Source organism: Chelon labrosus (assembly GCF_963514085.1).
Source record: "Chelon labrosus genome assembly, chromosome: 7".
NCBI classification, from domain to species: Eukaryota; Metazoa; Chordata; class Actinopteri; order Mugiliformes; family Mugilidae; genus Chelon; species Chelon labrosus.
The window spans coordinates 20,418,238-20,436,879 of record NC_140343.1 but is presented as its reverse complement, the minus strand read 5'-3'; the positions used below and the strand labels follow the sequence as shown (position 1 = coordinate 20,436,879).

Genomic DNA, 18,642 nt, shown 5'->3' with positions numbered 1-18,642 from the left:
AGCCAGCAGCAGCGAGCTCTTAGAACACATTTTATCATCAGTGCAAACAAAACATCAGCTGTTTATTAGAGGGAACGATATGCATGCTCAAATCATTTGAGAAATAGCCCCGAGGTTGCAACTGCCTGTCCTCTTCATTAATTTAGTATCTTTTGCCATCACGTCCCTGCAAAATAGTCTCCAGTGCTTGCCTTCCTGTTCTCATGCCATTTTTGTTTGTTTCATGTCTTTATTCAGTCACGTCCTGCCTCTGCCTTCCCTCATGTCTTCGCCTTTCCTTTTCTCTGTAATATTCCTCTTTCAAATCCTCTCTGCTCCTGCGAGTCCATCCTTTTGAGGTGATGTGATAGATGTCTACACAGTTTCCTGAGTATGCATCCCTGTGTGTAGCTCTGTACACAGCCTCTCTAGCTATTGATGTGGCCTCGTCCACCGTCAGCCCCCACTGAACCCCCTGGTCCAAAATTGAGTAGGCATAAGGAGATCCTGAGCCCACGGAGAAAAGCGTTCCCTGCAGGCGAGTACCATCACTGTACACATAAACCAGCCTGGGTCCAGAGACACTTATTTTCTTTGTGGAAAGGTGTAGCTGAGAGAACGAAGAGCTCTGAGTCTTTTCCTTTAACAGAGAGACCTCTTCTTTGGTGCCATCCGCAAGTTTTTCCATTTCAGTTGTTTGATCACTGAGATTCTCTGTACCTCCATGTTCATGGCATCCATCATCCACCTCTCCTCCATCCCACCCACACAACGTAGCAGCTACACACAGCTCAGTCCCCTTAAATGGGTGAAGCATGTGTGAAAGCAATTTGGCAGCTCCGTATGTGGACAACCGTTGTCCGTGGCGGAGCTGGTAAAGTCGAAGTTCTCGAGCCAGAATCCTTTTCCAAAGTGCACAGTCGGCGGAAGTACCAGACGTGGTGCCCACTAAGTGACTGTGAATGGGCAGGACCTTGTGGGAGGCTGGGCAAGCCACGAGCCCAGAGCAACTGGAACGAGTGTCCGCCGCAGCCAGCACTCCACCCTGGAAGATGAAAGCCAAGGTGGTGGTGCCATGAGACATGGGAAATGGCAGAGGCACAGGCTGAGAGGAGGCATCAGGAAGGCTTGTTGGCAAGGAGGGGGATGTTAAGAAGGAGTCTTGAGATAAGATGGCACTCGATCTCTGAGCGGCGCTGATTTGCCCAAACTGTATAGGACTCTCATCCAGGTACTTTGCCACTGGTATATAAAAATGAAACAGACTTGTGCTGTTGCTGAAGCGGAAACTACTCATATAGTCAGTCTTCATTCCAAATGGCACTGAAGAGCTTTCTCTGGTTAGACTGTCCTGAAAGGTGTCCTGGAAATTACATAGGTCCTGTAAAGCCATTGAATGCGCCAATATATTTATGTGAATATCCCAAAATGATTTTATTTGTAGTATTTCTTCTTGGCTTTAAAATTCTATCTAATCCAACCCTCTCCAAAGTATTCAAAATAATTGTCTGGCAGTGTTTTGCCCCCTAGAGTGCTAGCTTAAGTCTATTTCAGCCGCAGTCACCTTTTATACAAACAACAAGACCGTGTTCATCTATATGTGGTCATCTAAAACAAGCCATCAGCAACATTACAAGCGCGTCATTCCCTTGACTTTGAAGCATAAACAGTCAGTAGCCTATGGGTAATTAATCTTGGCTGTGATATCAGGTTGTTTTTCAGATCAGATTTCTTCAAAGTCTTGCGTGGGCGTAGGCCAAAGAGGATGCAGGGTGATGGCAAAGCCTTGGCTCGAGCACATCAAATTAAGTTAGACTCTGCGCTTTGATGCATGGCTCCCATGGAAAGTTCCCTAACAGAATCACAAATAAAATGAAATAAAAACGACATATTTGTGACACACAGCAGTGTAAATCGCGCCATGTCATCCTAGGTCAAAGATAATTTATGCAAACTGCTTAACTTGCTACACCAGAATATCAGGAAGTCCTGCATTACACAGGGTGTATGCTCGCCCACTCAGCTGCCACCTATTTGGCGAAGTTCTGTCAGAAGTTAAACACTGAGAGACAACAGCATTTCAAAGACAACTAACTTTGGCTCTAGGACTTATAATGAATCCACTGATTAAATATTTCTTTTAATCATAAGCCAAGAAAATGAATGTATTTCTCATCATCATTTTTGGACACTATTTCTTCACTACTTCTCTTCTAATGGTAAGCAACTTTATCTTTACCTTAAAGCAACAATATCAGTGGTTGTGTAAAGGCACTATTCATATTTATATGTTAGTATGCGAACATGTGTAACCTTTAAAGCAGCTATAGTTGATATTTTTGTAATGACAATGTATTCGATAACAAGGGAAAATATTGTCATTATAAACGTGATGACAATCAGAAAATTGCTTTTGGTGACGAACCTACGGTACAAATTATTTTACTTCTCATGTCAGTCCTGAGCAACTCCTGATTTACAGGCTTTGAAACGAGCTTTGGCTCATTGTTTGTCTCCTGCACTGTTTCACTGCTCTCATAGTGTTTTCAGTTTTCAGTAACAGCAGGCAGCTGTTTTCAGATAATAAGTTATAATAAGTTCCAAAATCCCTCTGTACACTGCCTAACAGACAGCACGCAGGGACTAGGAGATGAGCACACAAGCATGTTTGTCTTTACATTCACTTAATTTGATTGAAATTTCTTTCACTTCCCCCAGGGACGATGTGTGCTACAAGCTGTTTCAACCCCAACTGACAATTTCATAGAGTTTGACTCCGTCCCTGACAAAGTGGTTGATGGCTCAGTGGTCCGTGTGCGGTATCACTGCTCCAGGCCATGTCAGCTTGCAGTGGAGGTGGCAGTGTCTACATTAAGGAAGACAGATTTAGTGGTCTTTAGGAGGAAGTGGATCAGCAGCACACACCGAGCCCGCGGGATCCGCCAGGTGCTGCTCAGATTGCCTCCGTCCATTTCATATCAACATGACTTTTTCAACAGGAACATTTTGATCACTCAGAATGTGACAGTCCGTGCTTGGCTGGACTATTTTACAAATGGCAGTGAGCTCGGCTCATACTATAGCTCCGTGCGGAGGATTTATAAATTGCTAAAGATAATGCCACTCTCAGAGCGGCCAACTAAGCCTCCCACTGGGTGCCCGTCATGGTCTGCTCAACTGATGTGGCAGATGACCAGAATCCATCAGTGTCCACATGAATCAGGTCACACCCTTAATCACACTGTCATTTTCTCTGCATGTCCCGTCTTTATCTCCAAAGCTTTTAAAGCCAACATGGAAGTGTGGTTTGTCAATGCAGTCTTTTGCTGTGTTGTTTGTACACAGACGTAATCGATATTCTAAAGTTCCCTTTGGCAAGTACTGGTGAGCGCTTTGGAGTGGTCCGCAGGTTCCAGCCTTTCATCGACACAGCGCTAGAGAGAGCTCGTCTTCACGCTGTGAGAAACCCCAGGTTGTCCTTCACACACTGACTTCTAATTTTCTTCATTTAACTGGAACTTATGCTGTATGAAGTTCAACCACACAGTATGAAAAAGATCTCCTGGAAGGTCTCCAAATGTTGTATCAAATGCTTAAGAATGAGCAGACGTTTTGATGTTAAACGTTATGAAGCTGAACAGCAGCACGTATTGCCTCATATGTACAGTATATGATGGTTGTAGATTGTGTTGACATCGGCAGATCGACAGGGCACAGGTCAGTGATTGTTTCCTTTTCGGTTTTCAAGCATCTGTTAGGGCACTCTCCACTTTTAGTTTTACTTCAGTGTCTTTATAAATGACTTTACAAGCTTCACCAAGCCTCTTCACCCGAGCATATAAGCTTTTTATTTACGGTCAATGAAAGACAGCGGGGTCAGACATTTTTAGCAGAATGTGCAGCATTTTTAAATCTGACCTCGCGCCCGAGTGGCTTAAGAAATGATTTGTCAAATAACGTCTCATTGCTTGGTTTTCAGCGTCACCTTATCTGTGTGGATCTACCTTCGGAAATGGTGTCACCATGAGCTCTGCGGGATCATCCATCATGTCGATAGGAACAATTCATATGACTCGATTCTGATGCAGCTTACAGACACAGGTGGGTCACAGCAGCTGGTGTGTTCACCTGATACCAGTTTAGGGGTTGGGACTGAGGTATCATGAGATGATTGTGAGTGATGATGTGTGATTTGTGAGACTGTGGAACAGACTGTGTTATGTATTAATAAAGAGCTTTGGATCTCGTGTGGTGAAATATATAACTGTCATATTCCCCGTGTAGGGGATGTCATAATTCAGGCACGTGTGACAACGGGAGAATATGAAGCATTCCTTGCCGGCGTTATGTTGCCCCTGTGGAAATGGATTAGATTAGACTGTTACATACAGGACTCCAAGGTATAGCATCCAACCATGTTCCTCTGGGTGGTGGTGGGATAAGAAATAGAATAATAATAGATCTCATTTGTTTGACAGGCTGGTTTTTGTTTGCTTTGGGAACAGCTGTAAGATCCTGAAAGATTATTCCTTTCCAGCTGGGAAACTCCAGGCGATAGCAGTATGGACTGCAATTTGGAGTCGTTCAGCTGAGAAGTTTTTTTTTTTTTTTTTTTTGCCTGAGCTCATGCGTCGTTATTTCTTTTCTATGACTTTTAGGTGCTGCTGAATGCAACATGGGGTGATGAATCCCGCAGAAGTGTGTATGAGTAAGACAATGCTTTTTGTAAAATAAGCAAAGTAGAACTGTTTCTCTTAGAAAGCACCTATTAGCCCAGTAACTGCAATAGAAATGTCTGAGTGCTATTGAATATTTTATAGATTTCAGCACAGCGTCTACTACGATGACACTGAAGGATACTTTGTGATTGGGGGAGGCAAATACATGGAAGGAATTCATGGGTATTTTGGGCCTGTGAAGTACTACCGATTTGGAACCGAAGAGGTAACACGCCCATTTTCAAAGCATACACCAAACACCGTTGTGCCGTTTTATGACTGTTAATACAGTGTTATTCATGTCACAGATAAATAATCAACTTCACCCCGAGGCAACGTTACATGAACTGGAGAGGACTCATCAGGAGTGCCGGGAGATAACAGCTTTCACTAAAGCTTTTCTGAGAGAAGTAACTGAGAATCACCTTCTGTCACCGACCAGCACAGGTGAAATATTATTTTGACATGTCCTATAAAAGCTGCAACTATTCTCCAGGGATAAACCTCGTATAGTTGTGTCAGTGCAACCAACAGCTGTACTTCTACTGACTGTGGTAAGAAAATGGTGTGCAAGATGCCTTTTCTGGTTTATTTCAGGTGCCTGTGTCCCTGACTTACAACTGTGGGGTCAGTTTGAAGAAAAAGAGAAAACCTGCACGCAAACATGGACGCGGGAAGCACAACTTAAATACAGCACTCTTTTTCATTTCTTGCAAACAAAAGAAGAGGAAATCAGAACAGGTGGGTTTTACACAGGTTTTAGACACCGACCAAATGGATCTGTTTAAGGGATGTACTGTACTTACACAGCTTTGCTTTTATATAGGATCCTTGAGTATGAAGCTCCTGAAAAGTACTTTATTTGACCAAACGGTTGGTACAATGTTCCCTGTGGATAAGGCACAAATGGAAATCACATCCAAATCAATGTCTTTACTCCGAGCATGCTCCTGCTTTGGAAATCACAGAGCCTCTCTCTTGTTGGCTGCCATCCACCTCTCTGGCCTGGGACAATCAGTCAATCAACAGCAGGTAGAGTCAGAGCCTCCTTTGTATCTTAATTGCTACTTTATCACATTTAAAGCCACTTCTTTAAGAATGCCTTTTAAAACGGACCTCCGTGGTTTCCAGGGTCATGTCTATAGTTTGATAGGCGCTTTGGGTGACGACCGCTTTTCCCTGATGCATGCTGGGTACAAACACTCACAAGGAATTGATGGGTTTCCTAAAGACCTGGACATGGCTTATAGCTACTATTCCAATGCTGGGGATCAGAGCAGCATTGATAGTTCCCAGATACATGGAAGTAAGGTATGCTCAAACAACTGAAGTCACTGCAAAATTAATATTAATACTTATTTATTTTACTAATGTGGTGTAAGTAGGGAGTTGTGGATGTGATAGAAAAAACATAAACAAACATGGATTTGGTTAATTTAAGCTACATTATTACATACAGTTTGCTTTAGTACATTTAAAAAAAGAGGTTGCTGCCACACTCATAGACTTAGCCTAGTGAGAGGATCATGTTAAGCAGTGCATTGAGAGATTTATAGACACATATATAGTGTAGACGCATGCACAAATGCACAGTATAAAAATGTATTCACACCGGGAATGTCCTCTACTCACACGTGCAAGCACATGACAGCTGTGACAGCACTGTTACAAAACATACCGTACCTCAGCCCCAGAATGATTAATAGCATATTTGTTGGTCCGGCCAGCTAGATTAGAAGAAGCGGAGGGAGAATAAGTGCTTCTTAAATCTTCATTTAATAATGGGAATGAGTTAGCTGCACTGATGAATAGAGGGAGAGCACTCGGAAGATAAGGAGCCAGCAATGAGAAAAGGCTACTTCCGACTGATTTCCTGTTTATTCTCCAAGTATTTAAATAAGCTGCATCCAATGAAAAGATGTCCATGAAAGTAGCAAAGAGACCTAACTGTCTGCTCCAGCTGGAATAGGCAGCCAATGCACCAAGTAAACAGCGGCAGTCAGATCTGGTAGTGAAAATTGTATTAAGACCTGTGGCATTTGGAACGACTCAAAAGCTCTCTGAGGGCCAGAGTAGAAGGCAATATAACAGTCTATCTTCACATCTTAATTAAAAGAAATGAAATCCTGGTTATCATTTCTTTCTGTGTTGTTTTGTCTGAGCTCTTCTGGGTGGTTTAAAGTGTGCCAAGCTCATGTTCTTCTGAGCGCCACTCAGAACTATCCACTATTTAAATCACAGCATTATTACCTGTTGTGTAATTGTTGGCTTGTGTTGCCAGAACTGTCAATCAAATCAAACCCCATCCACGCAGTCCCGATTAATATGATTAGTTGGGATTAGTTTGGGAGTTAAACCTGTCTATAAATGACAGGCTTGTTTTTGCTCTTATTTTTACCTTGACTCCATATTGAGTCATGAACACTTTAAAGTGGCCATAGCACATCTGCAGCACCCTCTGCTTTACAAAGCTGTACAGTCAGTCGCAACTCATAGTTTAGCTGGATGGGCCGCAGCTTTAATGTTTCATCGTGTTGATTTCTACCGCAGTAAAGCATATGCATAAAAAAATCTAGGAGAACTAACTCTACACTACAAACAACTGTCCACTTCTTCAACACAGATAGTATGCAACAAGCTGGGAAACACAGTAAAAATGCAGCCCGTAAAGATGTAAAGATCCAGATGTTTCTGTCAGAAACCGATAGAGACCAAAATCAGAGCGTGTTGACAGACCAGTGTCACTAGTAATAGCTATACAGTGTTAACAGTGTGGGTCTAACGGTATAAAGTATTACTAGTCACAGTTGCAGTAGTAGATATTTACTATAATAATGATTCTGCTTGTCTTTTTTTTTAAAGCAATATCTACTCGAACATATCTATTTAAGCAATAAAGACGATATAAACAGCCTTATACATGAGACGAGTGACGTCTTCCAGTATGTGAAATTCCAAGCAGAGAGAGGAGACATACAATCCCAGGTATATGTGATATACTTTTTTTAAAAAAACTTTTTATATGGTGTACAGATAAGGACGTTATGGTTTCATATGGATGATATGAAGCATCAGAGTTGAGTCCTACTTTAATTTCTCTTTTGTGGTCGTTGGCTGAGTCAGTGTCCAGAACAGGCTAATAAAAACTCTATTAACTTTAGAACCGCATGGGAAGAATGCTTTACTGGGGACAGAATGGAGTCTCAAAAGACATAGCGAGTGCGGTGAAGTGGTTTGAGAGGAGTGCTATGCAAATGAAGGATCCCTCTGCGATGTACGACTACTCCATCCAACTGATGAAGGTTGTGTAAGATTACAAATACTCTTATTTTACGATTGTTCATTTTGTCTGTGCGTTGACAGTTATTGATCCACTGATTGATGTTGATTCCTTTAGGGTCATGGAGTAAAAAGAAACTATACCCGAGGTTTGAAGCTGCTGAAAAAAGCGGCAGCAATGGTGAGCTGGTGGTAATCAATCTGTGTGTTTATGGTGTGTGCACTGACTATGAATACCAGTGTCTGTTTCCTTGCTTTAGGGCTCAATTAGCGCCTTGAATGGTTTAGGCTGGTACCATGGGATTGTACTGAAAGACCACAAGAATGCAGTGAAATACTTTGAGCAAGCTGCTTTAAATGGCAGTGAAGACGGGATGTTCAATCTGGGAATTTATCATCTCAGTGGGAAACACCCAGACAGACCACTGAGGAATGAGGTTTGATTTCCACGCCTTTAAAAAATTATATGATATGATCCAGATATGATCAGCCAGTTGATTTATTTTTCTACCTGATCCGCAGAGTGCAGCATTCCAGCAGTTTCTGAACGCGTCTCGGTTTGGTCATGTAGCTGCGTCGGTGGAGGCAGCTTGGTACCTTTCGACGGGAAGCCTGGAAGGGGTGTCTCAGGATGTGGAGAGGGCTGTGATGTAAGAGGCTTTCATTAGACTGGTGAAGAAAGCTTTGTTATGGGCTGTTGCACTGTAGCCTGCAGCTCGTGGCATCTAATTTCAATGACAGTGGCTAATTCAAGGTCAGAAACCAGAATTTGCATATCTAAAAATAAGAGGCCGTGTCACCGCCGCATTATTGTCTGGCACAGAGAGATTCTGCTTACCAGTGTTCTTCTGGCATCTTATGAATTTAAACAAGCTCCCCCTGCAGATGTAGACACCTTTTTTTAGAATGACCTCAACCAATCTGAAACTATTTTTAGAGCCTGTTAAAATATCCTCAGTTTATGTGGCGTAAATTATATTCCATAATTCATCACCCATCCTTTACCCTCTGTGCAGAATGCTAAAAAAGGTCTGTGAACAGAACGGACACCTTGGATTTATGATCAGAGAGGCTCTTCAGGCCTACCTCCTGGGCTCTTGGTAGGGACATTCATTTCAATTACTTTTCAATTGGCTGGTCTGCTCTGTTCTATTTGTCTTCACTTTTGCATTTGTTTTATTGTGTTGCCAACAGGCAGGAAGCATTTGTGAAATATGTTTTGGCCGCTGAAACCGGTCTGAGTTTAGCCCAGAGCAACGCTGCACACCTGTGTGAGGTAAATCTCTATTCTTCTTCTGGCTTCAACTATTTGTGCCGGTCCTTGAACAAAGCATTTTCAGACTTTTGACCTGATCTTAAGTACATTTCTGCAATCAATGTCTCATAATTGGAGTTCTGATTGTAGCCGGTGCGCAAACTGAACATAATTCCAGTCACGCGCTAAAAGAAGAAAACTAAGCCAGAGGGAAATTATAAACAGTTGATAACATAGCCCTCATTATTGCTGTGCTCTTTCTTACTCTACCAAATGTAGGAACTGAATCTCACCTATGATTGCCAGCGGAGATATCATAACTACTCTATATTAAACTATGATCCCCATCCATCCGGTGAGTTCATCTCATTTTATTTTGCTTTAACCGCTCTGTCTCCCTGTCAGTCACTGAACAGCAAGTATTTATCTTCTTTATAGCTCTGCTGAAAATGGGAGACTACTACTACTACTACTACTATTCCTCCAGCACACGAGAAGACTCATTATCCTTGGCTGAGCAGGCCATATCAATGTATAGCAGAGCCGCTCTTGCAGGCAGCCCCCAGGTGACAGATTTACTTGGGCTGTAATCTCATCACCCCTATGATAAACTTAATTAAACTTCCGCGGGCTCAGGCCCATCGCAATAAAAACAACAAACAGCATTATATACTGTTATTATTTGGAGACTTTCTTGGTGAATAACCCATCAGGCTCCTGTTATGAATTTATTTTCGCACCGTCTCACAGGGAATGTACAATCTGGTCGTTCTGTCACAACAAGGGCACGTTCTTCCGCTGAGCACCCGTGCCTTGTTTAATGTGTCGCACCGCGATGAGCCGGATACTGTGATGGAGAAGATCTTAAAAAGGTGCTTTTTAAAATTATCAACTGATGCATGAATAATGACAATCAGCCTTGTTTGGCTGACCAATGTTTGTTCATATGCCACAGTCCAAGAGATTTTCAGTGTGAATGATATGATTAACTATATTTTGCTTCCACTGTTATTTGAACAAAAACATGAAGGTTTGAGGTTACCAGTGTAAACATGAAGCTTTGCAGTCAGACAGTTTGGGAAAAACACTTTTCATCTTTTCATCCATTAGCTAACCTTATTTGTTGTTAGTGCTACGCTACTTTAAATATCCCACAACTGCTCATTGAACATTGCCCCATTTAATTTATGTTCTTATTTTATGTATGATTGCAGATGATGTTACTGTTATTATGCGTAGAACAGAGTTCTCATTGTTTGATCTCCCCAGATGTGTCGAGGCTGAGGATGAAGAGGGAGTAACGCCCTGTTCTTTAGCTCTGCTTGCACTCCAGATGGGAAGGGCCTTGAGGAGAATGACTCACAACGGTGCCCAGCTCTTCTTGGTATGCATATAAGGCAACAAACACATACTGTATGTAGTATAGAGAGAAATTCAACACTCCACCAACCGCAGCCCTACAGTAGCCTACATTGTCCTCCTTTGATAATTTGATCAACCTATAATTAATGCAATATGTGAAAATGCAAATTGCACTGTGATCATGAATAAGACATTAAAGGTGCTGTACACTACTATTTTGAGAAAGAAAATGTGATCATTTATTTAAATCATTCTTCTTATCTCTCCATAGACATATGCATCTCTCCTTTCTGTCCTTGTAATTACTGTCCTTGTGCCATTGCAGAGCTGTCTTGGTAAGTAGTTGTGTTGTTCTTTACCACATCTACTTTGCCACAAGATGGTGCAATTTCCCCACATATTGTTAAGCGCTAGCACTCTGATTTGTTTATCTATGGATAATCTATGTAATGTCATGTTTGCCATGGAAGGTGTGTTTACCTCCATTCATCCTCCTCATTTGCTACTAAACACAGAACACAGATGCCGTGTGATTGCACTGAGAGCAAGGACATCATCTGCCAGCCAAGATGGTGTCAACATGAACAGAGACCAAGATGGCATCATGGGAAGAGCCAACACAGCGGCAGGGAATCAATGGCTTACCATACTGAATAGAGAGCAGTGGCTCTTGCAAACCAGCGATTTGGCTTTGACTCTGGCGGGTGTGTGCTTGTGCGCTTTCTGGGCCACACTCCTCTATCATCTCCTATGACATACAATACCCAGCACAATGATCCAATAGCCACAGCCGAAGCCCCAGACACTACATATTCTAGAGCATACATTTAGTGGTTGAGTGAGAGAACCATTTGCATGACACATTTGTGTCATGTGCCTCATTTTAGGACAGGAAACAGAGAAGATCTGGTCAGGATCTGAGCATCCTGCTTTATTTATGTCGGTAATTCCATTGTCATGTTCATGGAAAATGAAATACTTACCATGGGGTTCATTGAATTTATCCTGAGTCCAACTTACAGTTTATATTGTTTTGATGATGTGTTGTCAAAGGAGGAGTGTGGACGTTCCCTTATGTAAGCCCAATAAAAATATAAAATGTTGATTTGTATTTAAAAGCAAAAACAATCAGCCTCAGAGATGGATGTGTTGAGAGATGTTGTGCCGGAAGCTGTGTTCTAATAAGTCAACTATTAAGGCTTGTCCCTGGGCCTATCAGTGACGTGCAGATGATAAATGTCACTCAGGAGACAGGATATGCTACAATAGCATGCGGGGCACTGAAACATTTTGTCTGGTCAGAGCAGTGGAATTTCAGATCGTATTGATTTAGTCCCTTGCTGGACAGGTGCTCATTGTCAATGCAAAAGATAAGACGATATCAGTTTTAGCCATCGCTGAGGAGAATTTGGCCGGAGAGGAGTTTACTATAGCAATGGGTGACTCTTCAAACACATCTTTAGAGCCTGTCGGGATTATTAGTCAAAAAGTAACGCTTCTCCTTGGTGCTGCTGTTTGTGTGTTCATAAAGATAACATAACTGGCTATATTCTTTGACAGATTTTGTTTCTATGACTGCCAACGAGTATGATGAATAGACAGGGTTACTCAGTTCTTAACAGTTATTTACAGCTCGGAGTGACTGTTGTGATGATGTGCCGTTTATAGCTGATATTCATGGAGGTGTCATTAGTTAAATAAGGAGTTTCACAGTGTAAACAGCTCCATGTGGAACTCCTTCAGTTTAAAGTGACGTCTGTGTATAATTTCGGATGGACTAATCATCTCCTTTCCAACTTCTATCTCTGTCATTAATGTCGTCTGTCTCAGACTTTAAAGGAGAAAACAAAAACACTGCAAACATGTATTGCACTAATCACCAGTGCTAGTATACTTTACAGGTTACATTTTTTTTTTGTATTTTATTTATGACTTTTTCTGAGGAAAGCAGACAAGACATAACAGTGAAGAGTGTGACAAACATGAACATCGCGTGCCTCTCCCTGCCCCTCCCTTTACACGTGAGTAAATGAAGGACATACTTTACAGGCTACTTTGACCACCATGGGAGAAATTCAAAAGAAAAACTTCTTCATTTGATTACTGGGATGCCACTACCCACGATAAGGTATCATATTCAGCACTGACCAGGACATAAAAATATGTGTCTGCTATGCTAGCAGTTCTGTTATTCTATGTTCACACAACAAGTGACAAAAATGCAAACTTGCCAAGCACGGCTAGCTACATTGTTACTGTTGAAGTGTTGCTCAAACACTCATTGATGTTTTTGTCATCATCCATGTAAAACATAACTAGTAAATCACAGCTGCTGTACTCTGCCAAGCTGCATTCTCTTCTGTAATGTCACGATAAAATGAATTATAATAAAAAAGAGCATGGTTAAAAGGCAGTGGAAATCGGCCAACAGAAGGAATTAATTTAATTTTTTCATTCAATCTATTTATCTGACAGACAGGACGCGACATTTTGGCAAGAGAGAAGACAAGCAAAACTGGCTAGGCAAACATGGTTTATTGACCATTCACTGTTCCACTGTGGCACAGAATAAAGTCAAGGCCAGCTCCACTTTATTATGTTGTGTCATGCAACAACAATGGTTATAGAGCGTCAGTTTGCAGCTTCGTACCGCTGGCTTCTGTATAAAATGACTTGTAGCCAGTTACTTTTTCACCTGTAGTCTGCACACACCGTAAGTTGCACTGCACAACACTGTCTTGAGCTAAATGCTACTGTAAGTCATGTTAACATGATAGACATGGCAGTGCCGACATGCATAGCAGGTATTGTGATTACTCTGCTCACTATCTACTTTTAGTATGTTACCATGCAATATTTGCTAATGCCAGGAAAAATCAAATTGAATATGGATTCCTCATATGGTTCCCCCATTGTTATCTGTTCTAAATTCCATGGCTTCTGATTCATTGTCAAGATATTTCACTAAATCCAGATACAGTATATCAACCTCAAGTATTGTTTTCATCAATAGAAATGTGTATGGTGGTTATTTAAGGAAAGGGTGTTAGCGAACGTTGCTATGTGACTTATCCACATCTGTCCTGGACCCAAATATCACCTCATTCTAAAATAAATGTATTCACTGAACACGTTTTTTATAGGATCCTTAATGAAGCCACAATGTGTCACTGTAGTTGTGGCTGAACATCAAATATGTACTTAAATCTAAAGACCCAGCCCTGGTTTACCACCAAAGCTCTGTGAACCAGCCAATCTTCACGGTAAATCTAATTCACATGACCTCAAAGATTGTACTGATTTGTGTACTGATTTAAGTCATATACTGTAAAGCCATGCGGCTCACAGTTTTATTCTTGATCATAATGAGTTGATAAGATTGATAAGACCTTGAATTGTCACATTGCGTAATGTACATCATGGCTCATAGACACTTTGACCATTATTACTGATCAGCTGATTAACAGCTGTCACACTGAGTTCCAGCAGAATTACACTCTCCCTGAACCGGCCGAAACATTTGACAGAATAATACACACTTTCACCACTTTTTCTTTTCTTGTTCAGACAAAAAACAAACTAATATTTGATTTGTACCACTGAGGTTTTAAAGTCCTTTGTTTATGGTATGTGCACAAAGTCTGTTTTTAAAATACCTCGCAACTATAGCTACAACAGCTCAGATGGGAGTCACATTGGAGGGGGGTCATCGGACCTGAAAAAAGAAAATGCAACATACTGCCTTATTCAACTTTAACGTATCTAAATATATCATGTATCCCCATTCAAACTCACTTGGACTTTGCCAACATCTGTAGCCTATCTGCCAACCTGGAAAATAATATCTTCTGAGGTGATAAAAGGAAATAAAATTAAATAATCAATTTAACAAGCAGCTACTGAGTTAGTAGCAGTAGTTTTAATGTTGTGGCAGATCGGTGAAAATGAATGTAATTTCGCTTCCTCAGACAGAAAGATGATAGATCATATTTCTAACTTCATTAATTGACTGTGTGTCCTAAATGTTGCTACTTTCAATGTGAAAATCTGTTCTGACCAAAACTATACATCTTACCACATATATTTTTAAAACAGTTTTTTTTCCCCACAGTTTTATTTCCACATTAATCAACATTATTATATATATCAGTAATAGGTAGGATCAATATGGTGCTTATTAGATGTTGTAATGTTGCTGTAGACCTCAACAAATAGGCCTTTCCCCCCAAACTGAATATTTAATTTGTTTTTTAATGATTTGTAATCACAGTACTTTGTAAATCAGTTTAACCTTAACAGCAACTTTAGGACAGACACAGATTTGTGGATACACGCCCATGCAGCAGGAAATCTGTCTGTTTGGACCTTAGCCTCGGTTGACCAGAGGGCGAGGCCCCTGGTAGTCGGCGCCTGCTCCACACGGGGGTAATCTGTGTAAATTTAGCACTTGGGTGAAATAACAATAACACGATGCGAAATAAGCCAGGAATGTTATCAGGGTTTCTGTTGCCCTGCAGAGCAAGCTATTCTTTTTACACAGTATCAACCATTTAAGATGATACAATCCCGGCGCCCTGACTGACTCAAGGTCAGAGTAGCACTTAGCCTAAAAATGTCATCAGCTAATAAAAAACACTGAATGTTCTCAGCACACATAGTCCCCATCCACAGTGAGTGCATCTGAGCATCTGAGTTCGTACAGACGGCCCCAAGGGGAAAACATGTGTCACCACCCACTATGCTAAGAGTAAGCTACACTTACACTTTCAGTAACCCATACAGTGAAGAGAGATTCTCTTCACAGTGAGTATAAATTATAATTCCGCAGCTACTGGTGGTGCATACAGTACAGTTACTTGGAATAATGATGAGCATGTCGGGGAGAAGGCAATCAGCCAGCAAGTTGATCTCAAACTCAGTGGGAGGCTGTTTACTGGAACCAGTACGTACCACTGCAGTCTGCTATTAAGATGCTCTTGTTCCCAGTTTTATTTTGTGAATCAGTATCAACAGAAAGATAGACGTGTTAAAGGATTTTCTTAAACAATATTTTCCGTAAAACAATCAATATAAGTACAAATGGGCATTTTAAAAAATGTAGTGTACTGAAAACTCTCAAATATATACCAAATTCTCACCAAGTGAAAAATAGTTTTTGCTTAGTTTTCATTCTTTACCATGTGAGAGTGATGTGATGCAGGTGTACTCCTCATCACTATTGCCCCGAGGTGCAAATACCTTGCTTTTAACTTATAAAATAATAATTTTCATAAATATTATATAGTTAATCACTTAGAGTCACTACATACAATGTAACTGACACATTATTTTAGATTATTAAATTATTAAACTTTGTTGGGTAGGTAATCGAGCATAAAACCTCTTACTAAGTGATAATGGAAAACGCCACGGTGATTTGGATAGAAAATATGCTGAGAAAGTAATTTTCCTGCATTGTTATGATACCAGTTTCAAGGCTTTAGTTGAGTTGTGAGCAATAAAACTAAATCTGACTAACATGGCCTGAAAGCAGCTGAAGCTGAATACAGCTGAATGATGAGAGTTATTTATTCTTAGTGGGATCTCCAGTACAAACAGCCCTTTTAGGATTGGACTTCTGACATTTTTTTTTACCTCTTCTCATGAAATAATTGTGACAATGTGATTTATTCTCGAAGGATAAAGTGTATATCTTCTAAAAATGTATTGATCAGTCACTTCCATATTCTGACGTGTATAAATTGGAATAAAAAGAGGAATGTGTCTGAAAACAAAGTGATTCCAACTTTATGGGCAACAGAGTATTATTATTTTATGTATCATATTAAAGATTCCAAATATATTTGACATGTTTTGGCAAAAATATCATTATTTGAAACCCTTTTTTTTTTTTCAGGCAATGAGATTTTCAGCCTAAAATCAATATCCCTCATTTCAGTCTCACCACTTGAAAGACGTGTAGCCTTCAGCACCTGTTCCCTCTACCGTTATTTTGACTAAAAACATTGTGATGCAACGGGGAAGTGCACAAACAGACTTCTGGCAGCAGAAACCTTGACGATGAAAAAATGGATCTCGTCGAGCCACAGTCACTGTGTGTGCTCACTTGTCGGTTGGCTGCTATGGACCTTCATCCGTCAGCAGCCAGTAATTACATACTAGCCTGCCTGCTGCTGTAAACCCATCACTACTACCGTTAATAATCAGATTAACTCTGCTTCTAACAGACTGGCGGTGATACGGCTGTTAATGCTGTGAGTAAAGGGATGCACTGTGTCAACTGGAAGACACTTCTACCAGTGCATTCACATGAAACCAAAGCAGACATGCATATTTGTTCTTTGCACATATCAGCTGCTGACTATGAGCAGCCTGGCTCGATAACACTGCTTAATTTGTGACTGAAAAAATACACTCTGCTGCGCTAGATAGGAGTATTCTCTGCATTCAGAAAATGCAGAACAGTCCAGCATGTAGGACAGTATTTCTAAACACACATTAGGGTTTTCACTTACTCTGAAAAATGTATGCGTGCGTGCCAGCTTGATTGTCAGTAACCCTTTGATTTAGTTCCTGACTCCTGTTGGAATGGAATAAGTTACACAATAAAACAGTTTATATGAGATCAGATATCAGGTTTATTGTTCATCTGGCTGAACAGCTAAGCAATGTTAATTATTGGTAGAGTATATCACATCACAGCCGTAGTTTGCTAGAAAGGTCATTAAGTGTAGTCATCAAATACATAAGAGTGGCAAAATTGCCTATAACTGCAAATGTGCACAAGACAGGACAGCTACAAATGGGAGCACCATTGATGTACACTTTGTGAGAAGTTTAAGCTGCTCTGATCATTATTTGCGTTGCGCCAGCGGCACAGCTAACTAATTGCCACATGAAAGTGGTAACCCATGACAAACTCACCGATAATAATCCCCTTGTTTTGACAAAGCTCTGTGGAACACTACGTAAACTACTTCTCAGCGAGTCTAGTTGGTTGGGACCAAAAACAGAGCTAGAAGTAAGCATGAATATTCTACTAACATTTATCCTGTAGTCAGATACAGTTTGCTACCATGTAGCATAAAATCGACTAATGCAGGTAAAAATCTGTATTACCCTTTTTGAATTAAAATACTTTTAATGGTGTACCCAAGGACCACTTTGTTGTCAAGTGCAAGCTCAGGAACAACAAACCAATTAGTTCTTGAAAGATTTTTATATCTATGAATGCAGTTAATCATGTCGGTCAAAAATATTTTAGATAACACACAGCTGGAAGCAAGCCTCAAGCCATCAGTCTGTACAACTCCTCATCTGTGTCCTGTGTGTGAATTTTAATATTCACTTATAATTCTTGTAAACATTGTGTTTAGATTTAGATCTATCTATCTATCTATCTATCTATCTATCTATCTATCTATCTATCTATCTATCTATCTTTCATTTAAAGGAGATGACACAGTAAGGTTTGAACCTGGATAGAGTCAGTAGAGTAGAGTATGTAGTTTGTCCAAGTTATTGTATTGTAGGTAATATTTTGTGGGGATAAAATGCAGAGGGTCATACTAGCTCAAGTTCAAATATGCTTGCGAACAACACTGAGAAATTTTGTTGCAAAATGTCATGTCACAATAACCTTGACACACGCCAAGACTGCTGGCAGCTTTTGAGACTGTAGGCGAATGATTTTGATGGATGGTGAAAGCAGTGACGTGGTTTTCTCCCTGGTGATAATAATCAGTTAAAATCAAATATATCATAGAAGTTTCTCCAAAACCACGGATTATCATGCCAGTGTTTTTTCTTTTGTAAATGGCATCTCCTCGAGAGCACGCCTCAATATTTATATTTAACGGTACTTTATCAATGTCGTTAATTCTGTGCTTTCAGAGCTCTCCAGCGTTGCCTTATGAAATGTGCAAGTATTGTGCAAGTGCACCTCTGTGATTGAGGCAGAAATTCTGGAAAATTGAAGATAAAAATGGGTTACACTTTACTTGAACTCCAAACTCCTATACTGATAACAGCCACGGCGCATGACACATG

The 18,642-nt window shown here is 40.6% G+C and overlaps 2 protein-coding genes across 3 annotated transcripts; one reads left to right on the top strand and one right to left on the bottom strand.

Annotated features, from left to right (window-relative positions):
* Positions 1–229: 229 nt before the first annotated feature.
* Positions 230–1,276, bottom strand: psmb11b (proteasome 20S subunit beta 11b; the record flags this gene model as incomplete). The annotated part of the gene is made up of 2 exons (XM_084549038.1): positions 230–589; positions 728–1,276. 2 exons carry the CDS (start codon positions 1,274–1,276, stop codon positions 230–232), a joined length of 909 nt encoding a protein of 302 aa, XP_084405164.1.
* A 608-nt stretch (positions 1,277–1,884) lies between these two features.
* Positions 1,885–12,939, top strand: LOC311490451 (protein sel-1 homolog 3). 2 transcript variants are annotated; one of them, XM_084547933.1, is made up of 24 exons: positions 1,885–2,198; positions 2,698–3,202; positions 3,325–3,451; positions 3,959–4,080; positions 4,264–4,379; positions 4,638–4,687; positions 4,800–4,923; positions 5,006–5,144; positions 5,295–5,438; positions 5,524–5,729; positions 5,829–6,008; positions 7,560–7,682; positions 7,859–7,999; positions 8,095–8,157; positions 8,237–8,413; positions 8,499–8,626; positions 8,993–9,076; positions 9,171–9,252; positions 9,511–9,586; positions 9,670–9,797; positions 9,982–10,103; positions 10,501–10,615; positions 10,865–10,928; positions 11,109–12,939. In XM_084547933.1, exons 1-24 carry the CDS (start codon positions 2,139–2,141, stop codon positions 11,345–11,347), a joined length of 3,315 nt encoding a protein of 1,104 aa, XP_084404059.1. In that variant the 5' UTR covers positions 1,885–2,138; the 3' UTR covers positions 11,348–12,939. The 2 variants fall into 2 exon arrangements, with proteins under 2 accessions (XP_084404059.1, XP_084404058.1); XM_084547932.1 differs by having other exon boundaries at positions 5,524–6,008.
* Positions 12,940–18,642: the final 5,703 nt, after the last annotated feature.

What these genes read in the sequence shown, in the direction of transcription:
- LOC311490451 (XM_084547932.1), top strand. Translation starts at nt 2,139, where the DNA reads ATGAATGTATTTCTCATCATCATTTTTGGACACTATTTCTTCACTACT. An exon ending in TCCCGCAGAAGTGTGTATGA is followed by an intron (nt 4,688 to 4,799) that starts GTAAGACAATGC and finishes AATATTTTATAG; the next exon opens with ATTTCAGCACAGCGTCTACT. An exon ending in CCCAGATACATGGAAGTAAG is followed by an intron (nt 6,009 to 7,559) that starts GTATGCTCAAAC and finishes TTTTTTTTAAAG; the next exon opens with CAATATCTACTCGAACATAT.